Raw genomic sequence first — 12,755 nt, 5'->3', positions numbered from 1 at the left:
ATTAAGATGGCCCACATTTAAAGCTTTCAAAAGGGTCAAAATTGATCATCTCTAGCTAGCAGTCTATCCTACCATTTCATTCCTATAATTAAATTATTTTAATACATCCGCCCATGCAGCTGCAGCTGCAGGTAAAATTAATATTTATCTTTATTATTTAATAAGATTCGCAAGTATAATTTTCCATGAGATGTCTTACAACTAATGGGAGCCATCTCATGTCTCATGATAATAATTATTCTAAAGGGGTTAATTATAATTATAAACATATATTTGTTGCAAGAGACAAGTCGAATTTCTTTTATGTGCCAATGCTGCAATCCAAATTAACCGACCAAATAAAGATATATAACAATCATGTCTAGCATAATAAAATAAACCACCTGATTGCAGGTACATTGTACAAGCATTAACTTTGCTCGCGAATCAACCCATGAGTTTAACAATTCTCACCGCCAGAAAATGGTTTCCAAATACGGCAACTTTGTCATATTAAGATTTGTCTTCTCTCTCTGTGGAAGCCAAGGTCTTTCAATAAGATTATGTTTGGTTTGAAAGAAAAAATAGAGAAAATAAGGGAAAGACAAAAAAAATTAATACACGGGTTGCAAAGGTTTCTCTATTTTTCCTTTCCTTTTTTAACATTTTTTCTCAAACCAAACATAGCCCAAGATTTCATCAATAAGGTTTCATATGAAGTTTCCTTCTCTCCATGAAATATTAAAAACCTTATATCTTAATTTTCTCTATTAAAATTTATCATTATTATTTTCTAATAAAATCATTATTAATTCTCCCTCTCCTCTCTCTCTTCAATAGTTGTTTTATATTTCTCCTTCCCTCCTTTCTCATTAAATCCCTTATTTATTATTAAATCTAATAAAATATTGATATAAATTAGATGGATTGAGTGGGTTAGGAGCCAACCTTGAACATAAACTTTGACCTAGAATCAAACTGATGTCAAAACCTAAATTTATTAATCCAAGTCTAATCAAATTTCTATGCGCATTTGCATGAGTTTGCTACTGTGCTTATATGCTCAATAGACGAAGTAATGATTTATGATAAGTGTAAGCCATACTTCGATGTTTAAACTCCATTAATTGTTTCATTTGTTATGGAAAAAGTAAGTACTTAATTGTTTTTTATTTGATAAACTTTTGGAACCAATTTTTTTTTTTTCATTTATTAACTTGTTGGTTTAAGCTGGAAACAATTGTAAATCAACCCCAGAAAATTCCACCATATAGATCATGTATATATGCAATCTCCTTCTCATGTGCCATCCAAAAAGAAAAAAAAAAAAAAACATTTGAAATCTAATAAAGATAAAAACAAGATTAATTAATTAACTCGGAGAGTGGATATTTTGACCCAGGCCACTACCTCTTCTTTCTATCTTTTTGTTTTCCCTTTTTTCGTTTTGTGGATGGAGGGCCGGGTACCAAACCACTACTTTTGAATTAATGTTAGCTGCTTATCAATAGACAAAGAAAAAAAAACGTGGTAGTTAGATGGGTTTAGTACATACGGATGCTAGTCTCGAACAAGGATAATCCAGGATTGGTGTATAGGATGATGTGGAAATACTAGTACATTACAGATTCCCATTCAAATCTGGAAAGCAATACGCGTCCACATTTTGAGTTGGATCGAACTAGAAAACGTACATTTTTTTTTTTCTTAATTTTTTTGAATATGTAAATAAATCTAAGCATGTGGGGTATCCACCTAGCTAGGTGAATGAGAAGCTGTTTTAATTTGTGCTGGATCATTTAATTCAAATGGCAATTAAACAAAATCCCCTTGATGCATACTCCACTTTATCTGCAGACTGATTACCTTCCCTCCATATATACTTGTATTAATTGTAACTCCTGTACTAGTCTGTTCTGTGACAATATTGATGAACTAAGTAACAATGTTTTTACTTTTAATGGCTCGAGTTCTCACATATCACATCTCTTACAGAGAAATGCAAATTTGTATCCCAACCATCGCTATCTCCTTGCCTCTTGTTTTGAGCAACCAAATCAACATCAACAATTGGCTACAAATGTGAAGCATTTGAAACCACCCCTCCACCCAATCCCCTCACCAACTGACACAAACAAAAGCATGTATCCTTCCTTTTTTGTCCCTCATTCTTTCTTTCCTTTGGTTTTCTTTGTATGTTAATTAAACAGACTATAAATTAAACTAGAAAGAGCAAAACTATTTGATCTGATTGCCATCACCTTTACAAGTTAATTAAGCAATTATCACTCCAGACAAAAAGATCCATCTTCAGGCCAGTTTTCATGCCATCAATATATAGTTGCTTTTATTTTTCGTTTTGATTGTATGGTGGATGATCTTTTATATAACAGACCCATATGTAGTAACTAAGGGTGCGAATACATATACTGCCAGCCCAGACATAAATGAAAAGAGATGGACTGCCAGTGCCAGCCTATTATTCAACGAATTGAATCAAAGATTGGATTCATGATCTCTCTCTCTCTCTGTCAATGCTTTAGCTTCAGCCCAAAATTCATTCACTCACAAATCTCATTGGAAATACCCATTCCTGACAAAAGAGTGCAGAAAGGCTGAATGGAATGGGTGCATGAAATGGATTCCTCCCCCAGGAGGTTATATGAAACTCTTAATACGGACGGGACTTCAAGTGGTAATCCGAGCCCAAGCGGTGGGAGACAGAAGAGCACCTCGCTAGTCGCTTCGCTTGCTTTTCAAATTTTTACAATAATACTATAATTTGTACTTGCATTGAAAGCTGAATTTCGAAGGTTTGAGTTTGTGTATAAGTCTATGCATGCTTGGATAATGTCTTAATGCTCTGTTCATGAAGATTAGTATGGTTTAGGGGCAAGTCGGGCTACTGTCGTCCTTCGGTTAGTTTGGGATTAAAAAAAAAAAAAAAAAAAAAATTGGTAATACGTCATTAAAACTAAATTACGGCTTCCAAGTTCCCAATTCCATATAAATAAAATATCAATTGATCTAAAACATCCAATGGGGCTAGCAGCAGGTTCGAAACAGAACTCTGAGAAAAATAAACATGGACCTTGGTTTTCCCATTAATTGTGGCTTGGTGGATCCACGGCACACGCTTCATGTAAATCCAGGATGATGACCCATGAAGAGTTCTGGCCATACCAGCCATTAGCTAAAGTGGAGCCAAGGATAGTAAATCCTAGTGATTTAATTTCCACTAGATTAGATTGTCTTTGTGCCGCCACTACTAATTCTCATCTGATGAAATGTATTGACCCTTCATAAATATAAGATACCCACTTGCATGCCAAGACTATTTGGAAACCACAAATAAGTAGATATGTCACTCCTCACTTTGTTTCATAATACTTGTTTAAAATAAAATGGAGTTGTCTAACTCACACTATGTAGCTAGATTTGGCAGTATATATCTCTACATTCTTTTCTTCATACCTTTTGAAGGGCTACAAAACAGGGGTAGCCCTACCCCATCCAACAACCCAGGTACAGGCGAGATTCAGAAAACCTTACCAACCACCTCGTTCACACCTTGCATATTGCATGTACTCTTGTTCCTTGAAGGACAGGACTTTATTTTTTTTTTGGTGTGTATGTATTACACTGTTACTGTTACATTGAGTAGACGCATGACAGAAAGAAGGGAGAAAGGTTGCAGGGAACAAGCGTTAATTGCAATGTAGAGGGGGGGATATCGACCACATGCTCAAACACACGTTATATTGGAGGCAAGCCTTGAATAAGATGGCATCTGCAGATCTGCTTTTAATTATCACACACACACACAAAATAAAAAAAAAAAAAAAAAAGTCAATCAATGATCGTTTGATGCATGGTTTTTAAAAACGAACTGGTGACCGAATCGGTCAAGGGTCCGGTTACCGATTCAAACAGTCCAACTGTTCAACCTGAACGGTTGGTCCGTTCTGACAAAAAAAATCAAAAATCAAAAAACAGCCAAAACCGTTTAAACAGTTCGAACGGTTAACTGGCACGTTCTGCAGTTTACTGACCAAAATCAACAATTTTAGGGAAAAAAGCAGTTTTGAAGGAAAACAGAATCAGTCCCGGTTTTCCAGTCCAACCATCCGGTCCGATCCGGTTTTAAAAACAGTGGTTTGATGTATGTCCTTCCTTGTACAGGTGCGTGCTGGGACCGTGGTCACAGAAAATGTGAACTCTCGAAGAGGCGGCTTCTTTTCCCACGTGAAAAAGGGGGGAAAGGGCTTCTTAGCATCAAATGACCAAACCACTGTTTTCCGCAATAATAAAAAAGGAGACAAGGTTATAGAGGGCCCCTTTGGAAGCATTAAAGGCTTTGATTGAACTGCTTTAATTGAGTCATGCTACGAAAAAAGCTTGTACCAAAATTAGGAGTCTGTATCTGGTCCCAACAGCCATTGCAGGTGGTATTTATCAAAATTTCATGAAGAGAGGGTTTGATTGGCCAAAACCCTTCCGGTATCATGTCTTGGATTTTTCCCCAAGACTGAGTTTGTAAGGAGTGCAAATGCAAATATGTAGAGTGCAAAACCTTATATTTTGTATGTATTTACACTGTACATATTTACATTTGTACTCTTTCCAAACTGAGCCTAAATGTAATTTACAAATCAGATAGTTAAAGTGGTTTGATCTTATATTTTTCAGGTAGGTAATCTTCTAGGGCAAATCAACCTTGATGGTGGGTTCAGATTCTGTAAATGGCGCACGTGGTGGTTATAGAAGGGCATCCCAACAGTACCACATTTTGCTAACATATGGGTCAATGGATCTGGTCACTCGTGGTGGGCTTGTTTTGCTGGGTCAGGGTAGAAAAAGATCAAAACATACGGACCTGAGCCAGACCCTCTGTAATATATTTATCCAGTCCAATCTGATTCAATAAATCCTGGTTATAATACATGCATACATACACATACATAATTTCGATACATAATACATGCATGCATACATCTCGATACATAATACATGCATACATACACACATACACAAGTGAGAACAGGTAAAAAGTAAAACCAGCCCCAAAATTCTGCACAACTAAACTAGTAGACCGTGTAATAGGGCTGGATCAGGTCTTTGGGAATGGCCTGGACTACTGACAGCGCCATATGGCTCCTAACACAAGTTTACTTGAAAAATAGATAACATGACAAGGAATTTTTTTATGAATTCTAGAATATCAGGAGTTTTTTTTTTTTTTTTTCTTTTCCTTTTGGGGTGGGGTGGGGAGGGGGGGTACCGGATACCACTTCCTTTCATTTCCCATATTTTCCCCAGCAATTTCCATAAGAATCAAAGTCATAACAAAAGTATACTACCAACTGGGTTTTCAAATGCGGATGTCTATTTTACAAAACTGAATCAACTCTACCTTTGTTAAGAAAACTAAAGACCTGCTTCAGATTTCCTCTAGATGGTCGGGCATTTATTGCATATTTACAGAGAAACACTAACCGCCTCCGCATTTCTAATTTGGTTATACATGTTTCATTGAAGGACTTCCCATCATCAAAAGTTCCTGGTGGATATAAAAATGCAGCATTAATGTAAAAGTCAGAGATACAGAAACAAACTGCAACTTTTTCCTAGTATCGTGGAGTAGTGAGTGACAAGATTCTCATAATATATTATGTTTGTCACAAACATAACGGCACCAGTTTATATTTACCATACTGTGGGTTCCAAGAGAGATCAACAATAGAAATGAGATGTAAAATAAATCAATAATATATGTGGGCACTGTGGTTTTTAGAAATTTATTCAGAAATTTTGACAAGAGGGAGCAAGTACAGTAAAGGACTGACCTCTATCATCGAACAAGGTTGTTAAAATGGCAAGGCATACACATATACTAATATCTTCCCCTGCAAATAAAAGGTACTAGTGAGCATTAACACATAACCCTTTGGCACACTCAATGACAATTTAACATAACAAGCTAAGATCCAATAAGTTGTTCTCTCACCGGTATGACAGCAAACTAGAAGTGTTTTCCCTTTTCTTAGGTTCAACTTTGCAAAATGAACTGCAGACGGAAGATTGTTTAGCAAGGAAAACCGATCCAACTTTGAGGTCTGACCAAACACAACAAGATAAAGCAAAAGAATATCAAAATCCTATGATTGAAACTTGCAAGTACAAAATAAACAATTATTTCATGAACATTTAGCATTTTCATTACACACCATCATAGGTAAATGCAAATACAATTCACCATCCTGAAGAAAGGTGGATATCCACTCATTGTCACAATTCAATATGCAATCAAAATTAGGCACATCTGCAGCTGTGCATCACAGAATGAAGAGAAGGGTCAGATTACTGGGTAATAATAAAAACTAGAAAGTAATTTATCAAAAAAAAAAAAAAACTAGAAAGTAAACAGATCATAGTAATTTATGTGACCATGAACAAGGAGGAAAAGCATTGTGCAGTCCTTATCGGTTAAGAATGAGCAGGCAAATTATTTTTAATTCCACTTGTTTATACCATGCCAGTAAACAATGTTCAAGTTGAAAGAAATAATACCCAAATTGTTCTATGCTATTATGAATGAAAATAAGTCCAGGATGCTGATTGATTTATCAGCATTAAATTCTCACCTCCCTGCAACATTTTTCCCAGTTCTGAGTTCACAAAATCAAAGATTTCAAAGCATCTCTTAACAGCTAGTGCTCATTTCTCAAGCATTTGAATCTGTTATTATATATTTGCACTAGTTCTTTTATTTTTTTAATCTTGAAATACAGGGCAATGAGCTTATATGCATTTTTTTATGAATAATGAGTCTATGCATTGAGTCTACATGTATTTAATAGAAGCTTTAATTTGCATTCTTGTCCTAATTGTTGGTTCAGTTTACCAATAATGAAAAGGAGCATTGGAATGGTCTTGGCTCCTCAATATTCAGACAATAAAAAGAAAAAAAAAAAAAAAGAAAATGCAGGACTGCCCATTCTAAAGTATACTAGCTTGTTTTAGATTTTTTTGTACATTTTTTTATTTTCTCTATTCTATCTAATACAAATTTCCCATTATTTATTAGGGACAAAACAGCAATGGATTTTCTGGTTGGTCATGCATGACCAAGCTGCCAAAAAAGATTTCTAAGTACACATGCAATTCTATGATTAATGCGCAGTAAGAAATAAAAATAAATAAAATCTTACAGTGAAGATAGGGGTGCTTTATTTTTTGGACAGGGCAGAGAAATATCATATGGTAAAATATTCTCTATTTCTTTGACTTTTAGCATCTTCTATGGGTAACCCAAAAATTTTTTTAAATAATGAGTATAAAAATGTATAGAACCAGCCCAAAGTCAGATGTGATGTTTACCGCATACAACTCCCTACACTCCATATTATATACCAGCTATATACAAAATCTCTATGCTTGACCGCCTTAAACTCTCCAACAACCAAAGCCCAATCCATTAGGAACTTACCAACATCCACATTAAAGCAAAAGAAAACCTCTTGGTAGTCAGAAATCCATCTATTTCTTTCTTTCAATATTTTCCAAATTCCAACAAATGGCAAAAGGGATAATATCCCAAACAGGTAGCAAAATAATTTCAACTAATATCTCTTTATGGATCCTTTTTAGGGGGCACTCAATTTGAAGAATTCACACAGCATCAGGCCAAGGCCCTCGGACCAGACCCATTCAAATTTTAACAAATTCTCAGCTCAAGCCCACCCAAGTTGCACCCTTCCTTTTTTTTCTTTTGGTGGTGGGGGTGAAACTAACAAAAATGTCAGAACTCATGTGTAAACCATTTTATTTCATTAACATATCAAAGGAGGCATAAAAATAGTATCAAATAAAAACCCAAAATTATAGTAATAAAAAGTCATTTCTCCTTTTATCAACTATCAATGAGGAAAAGCATAAAGCCTTAAGAGAATTAAAATCATACAGCATTTTAACATAAATGTCAGATGCAGCAGTTGACAATATTCAAAAATTGCAGTTAAGTATATAATTTTATAACCAAAACCGTTATTACAGGAATTTCACATGTTCTAGAAGATAACAAAAAAAACTTATCTGCATCAGCACAATGCATACCAAGTTGACTAGTTCCCCCCACAGCAAGATTGGTTGAACCAAGCCAATAAATTGCATGACTTTCACCAAAGGACTCCACATGAGTGTTCCTGTTTGAAATCTCAGAGTACAACGAGGAATCCTCATCGGATATATGGCTGTTACTGGTTAGAAACTTGTCTTCATTATCAGTATGACCATTACTCACTGGCAACTTCCGAGGCTTGACAGTGACCTGGGGAGCACTCTGTCCTCGTTGAGAACGATAAACTCTATCCTTTTCTACAATATCAGCTACCTTCTGATTGCATACATCAGGCCCTGAGTTTATCAGATCATACACATGCTTCCAGAAAAGATTAGGTGTTAAGCCCCTTGCCCAACTTTCTTCATCATCTCCTGCTCCTGATATATAATGCCAACTGAACTCTGAAGTTGTCCTCTGCTGAAATATGCTACTTGATGAGGATGCAGAGACAAGGATGATGGGTGTGAAATCCCAAGAATCACAATCAGGAACTTCATTCAACCAGATAACAGTTTTTTGTGAAATCCATAAGGGACGTAGAGGCTTTTTCAAGGACAAAGCAAGAGAGCCAACATCAGCACCACTAGCTTCCAACTGCTTGGTCCATTGCTCTAAACGATCCTCAATAGATGCTCTCTCGGTTTTGGAGATCCAGAGGGGAAGATGCAAGGAACAATCCCAATCAAGAGATACAAGTTGAGTATTGGCAGCCACGTTAGTATCCAACTCCTGTTAAAATGAATAGGCACCAATAGGTAATGCATAAACATTTATGAGTGAAGTTCAACAATATCAACTCTTACCTCTGCAGGTTACCACAGAGTAGAATGCACCTCAAATTCGAATGCAGAGCATTTGGTTTATACTAATAGCTTGTTTTTTGGCAGGAGCAGAACCTTGATTCTAACTCTTACAAAAAATCTGCAAATGCCTTCTTGAGGAGGGGTTTGGGTGTTCTACTATGGAAATTAACGAACTTGTGATGGACATTTGGTTTTTTCCTAATTTGATATGCAGATTATTTCATGTGTTGGAGTGAGAAAATATTTAAGGGCCCATAACTTAACAATGACATGGTACTGAAAAAGAGCAAACTGGAAGAATAGGATGCATGTAGCTGGCCCAATATAGTTGGGGCAAGACTCAGTTGAATTGAGTTGATATTGTTCCATGGGGTCAGTTTTATTTTCTGGGATACTAAAGTTCCAACAACACAAAAAGAAAAAAGGTAATAATCCATAATGCTCTTGTTCTTTCTGAGCATGCCTTCAGGTTTCTGTCTACATTCTTCACAGCATGTTGAGGGTGTTACCCAGGTATCTATTATGTGATGTTTCAGCACTGATTGCATGCTAAGCTCCCAATGATGATGTAACAGTGTATTCATAATTTAACTTTTTTACCGAAAAAGGTAAAGTAAGGTATTGCATTATATTAAAAGCCAAAAAAAGTCTATAGACAAAAAAGAATGGCAGAACTCTCCATTGTATATATTGCTAGCAGAGAATCAATCCCTAATCATATCAAAACATAGTTAATTACAGACTCTAGTGAGTTCTTTTTGTTGTCAAAAAGCCAAACGTTTCTTTCCAACCATGTAGCCCAAATGATAGGCAGGGGAATCACTGCCCAAACTGACCAGCCTCTCTTGCTCATATTTTGAACATGCCACCCACCTAAGTGTTCAGCAACATTAATCACCATAAAATAAGTAAATCCTAGAGGAGGAATAGAGGTGAACCCCTATTCCAGGTGGTTTGAAAGTGGTGTTGCAGGGTTCAAGCGAGGCACATGCCATAAAATTTGCCTTCCCAGTGTGCGTAGGTGCAACTTTTAAAACACTGAATATGACAAAATATTCTAGCCATGAATGGGTGTAGACAATTTCTTAATAAAAAAAACATTAAAGATCCGTACCTTCCAACATACAAATACGGGTGGTCCATGTATATCTTGCACTGAGGCATACCCTAGCTACCAGATTTATGAACTCAGTCTTTCTAGTCTAGTTTATGAGTAACATATGGTAATCTAGTACAAAATATATGACCATCAAATCATGAGCCATGACCTCACAAATATTATCAGTACTTACCGTCTCCATCCTCCAAATGTTTTCATTTTCGCACATTTTCCTTGAATAATTGCGAAGTGCCCTGTTCAGGACACAGGTCCATATGGGTATCGTCTTCGACATGCTGTCCGGAAACCGCTTTCCTCTTCGTGTAGAATCAACTATGATACACCCACCCTTCTGTCCTACCCAACAAAAACGAAAAATAGCACTCAATTCTAAAAAATTGTAACCATGAAAAAGGAAAATACCATAAAACATCAATCAAAATAAGCACTGAAAACATATAGCAAATAAAGCAAGCATCTTTCCAATACTCGATCCACTTAGCGTCTTAGGAACGAAAAGAGATTATAAGCTTGAAGTTTGAAAAGAGAGAAATAGAGAGGAGAGGGATTAGATGTACCGGCAAGATGAGCAACATGGAGATTGAGGCGAGAGGTGTTAAAGGACCAGTTGTTACAATGGCCATCGGTTGATTTGAAATAACAGGTGGATTCGAAGTTGGGAGAGTACCAGAGGCCACATCGAAGATTGGCGAGGAGGGGAAGGTCAGGCCAGAGCTCAGAGATTTCTCCGACAAAGATAGAGTCCTCGTAAATCGACCGAAGAGCATTATATAGGGAGTTCTCCTTCCTTTTTATGCTTCTCGAAGCTCTGTATATGCTTAGTTTTCCGTCCGCAGCCATGTCAGTTGCCGCTCGCGGCCTCCGTCTTTCAGCCGGCGAAAGCAAAACGTCTTGGTGCTACAGTCAGCAAAAAACTATTCGGCAACCCCATGGCTAGTAGCCTAGTGCTATGGCCACCGACTTGCTACGCGCACAAATCTATTTTCTTGTGTGCTTTACAAATTGCACTGCACACCACAATTCTAGAATCTGAACCTTAGTGCCATTTCAGTGTTTTCAACCCGCGGTTGAACCGATCTGTCGGACCAATCATGACTTGTTAACACGCAAGTGACCCACTAGTTGAGATGGTCACTTGCGTTGGCAGTTGGCACCCTTCAAATAGAAGGCACGGCCACGGGTCAAACCGGCCGAACGGAATTGGGAAGTAGGGTTGTCAATTGATTGGGTATGGGTTGGACTGGGTACAACTAACTGGGACTGAAATATCAAGATCTAGGAATCAACCAGACCCTATGGGGTCTTTTAGCCAAAGCCAATATATACATTGGGTCGGGTCTGAAACTGATGGTGTGCAATCCGGTCACTCCTACCTGACACTTATGTGACTCTTGGAAGGTAACTGAGATGGAGAAGAAGAAGAATCCTCGGGGGGTTGCCCAGCGGGAACACTCCGATACTTAAGTTAGTATTCTGTATGAGAAGCAAGGAGAAGATGAAGGCTAAGAGTGTAGATAGCGCGTGAGTAAAAGATCATACCTCTCTCCCTTGATAATAAGCTCCTTATAACAGAAATCCGTTGCATCCAGCCCACTGGCTTCTGACAGGGCAAGTATAACTGCCAATGTCAGCCTGCCGCAGCCGTTACTGGCAGGGGCTGAGGTGGCACGCGCGGGGCCATCATCGCAGGGTACGTGCCTGTCAGGTGTGAGGCACCCTCTAAAGGTGGCAGGCACGACGCTGTCGGACGAGGGATATGGCTGTTGTCCCCAGATTTGTCGGGTACGGTGGTCGGGCAGGAGGTCTTCCTGCGATATGTTGAACTACCCTTTCGCGAGTTACCCCGTGCCGAGCTATCTCATAAGCGGCGAGCTGCCTGTGGCGAGCTAAGCCAAGCTGTCTGGCCCGAGGTGTCTTTACCTCGGGGTATCTATAGGCGGATAGGTGTGTTCCTATCTGGTAGAAGCTTCTTGAGGATTGCCCATGCGGCCCATTCCCGAGCTACTTTGTAGCGAGCTCGGAATACTTCAGGATTACCTTTAACAGAATTGGTCCTTGGGATGACTTGTCTGCTTGGGAGCTTGGGCGAGCTAGTTCCCCTAGCTCGCGAGCTAAAGTTGCCTCGGAGTATCCCATCAAAGGTAGCTCGGGGAACCCGGAGCTCGCGTTGTGGCGAGCTTCTCCTTTTGTGAGCTACGATGTAGCGAGCTGCTTCATGGGTCCGTCACTTGGTTGCACTAGGCTACAATGCTGAGTCAGTGTCCACGTGTCACCGTTTTATAGGTTGGGTCAAATCATCCTCCATCAATTGCCCCCCACTCCTTGAGCTGAGAGCATTGCCTTAGCGCGAGGAGTCCATGAAGCGTGATGGACTGATTTGACCGAAATTCAAACTTGATTGACTACTCACATTAAATGCATCCGCGGGAATCAAGAGATTTTTTGACTTTTCGGATTCCCAAAACGTGCTGAAGTGGCTCTTAATTTCGAGCGTCGTGCAGCCGTCATTGCCTTAATTGTGGAAGACGTGTCACTAATCACCTTCAGTTTTCAGAAGGCGTGCGGTCAGTGCGCCTGCGAGCCGTTGGGTTTGCTTTGATCTGGGCCGTCGATTTGGAGACGTGGGGGCTATAAATAGGAGGGCCCTCTAGGCCTCGTTTCCCTTCACGCCATCTTGTTGTCTTCGGATTCTGAGGTCGCGCACCTGTCAAGTCTACTCGAGTTCCTCAAC

At 38.6% G+C, this 12,755-nt stretch overlaps 1 protein-coding gene across 2 annotated transcripts; it reads right to left on the bottom strand.

The window, feature by feature from the left end:
• Positions 1-5,245: 5,245 nt before the first annotated feature.
• Positions 5,246-10,999, bottom strand: LOC104592053 (initiator tRNA phosphoribosyl transferase family protein). 2 transcript variants are annotated; one of them, XM_010251199.2, is made up of 7 exons: positions 10,582-10,999; positions 10,197-10,355; positions 8,095-8,830; positions 6,207-6,307; positions 5,987-6,095; positions 5,826-5,885; positions 5,246-5,539 (listed from the first exon to the last, which is right to left on the bottom strand). In XM_010251199.2, the coding sequence occupies exons 1-7, from the start codon at positions 10,789-10,791 to the stop codon at positions 5,370-5,372; spliced, it is 1,545 nt and encodes a 514-aa protein (XP_010249501.2). In that variant the 5' UTR covers positions 10,792-10,999; the 3' UTR covers positions 5,246-5,369. The 2 variants fall into 2 exon arrangements, with proteins under 2 accessions (XP_010249501.2, XP_010249500.1); XM_010251198.3 differs by having other exon boundaries at positions 10,197-10,360; positions 10,582-10,994.
• Positions 11,000-12,755: the final 1,756 nt, after the last annotated feature.

This window comes from Nelumbo nucifera, chromosome 8 (genome assembly GCF_055504915.1).
Source record: "Nelumbo nucifera cultivar China Antique chromosome 8, China Antique-T2T, whole genome shotgun sequence".
NCBI lineage: Eukaryota > Viridiplantae > Streptophyta > Magnoliopsida > Proteales > Nelumbonaceae > Nelumbo > Nelumbo nucifera.
Note: the sequence above shows the minus strand (reverse complement) of the source record. Positions and strands in the feature narration are given on the sequence as shown.

What these genes read in the sequence shown, in the direction of transcription:
- LOC104592053 (XM_010251198.3), bottom strand. Translation starts at nt 10,864, where the DNA reads ATGGCTGCGGACGGAAAACTAAGCATATACAGAGCTTCGAGAAGCATA. An exon ending in GGGGGGAACTAGTCAACTTG is followed by an intron (nt 6,308 to 8,094) that starts GTATGCATTGTG and finishes TGTGATGCACAG; the next exon opens with CTGCAGATGTGCCTAATTTT. An exon ending in TCTAGTTTGCTGTCATACCG is followed by an intron (nt 5,886 to 5,986) that starts GTGAGAGAACAA and finishes TTTTATTTGCAG; the next exon opens with GGGAAGATATTAGTATATGT.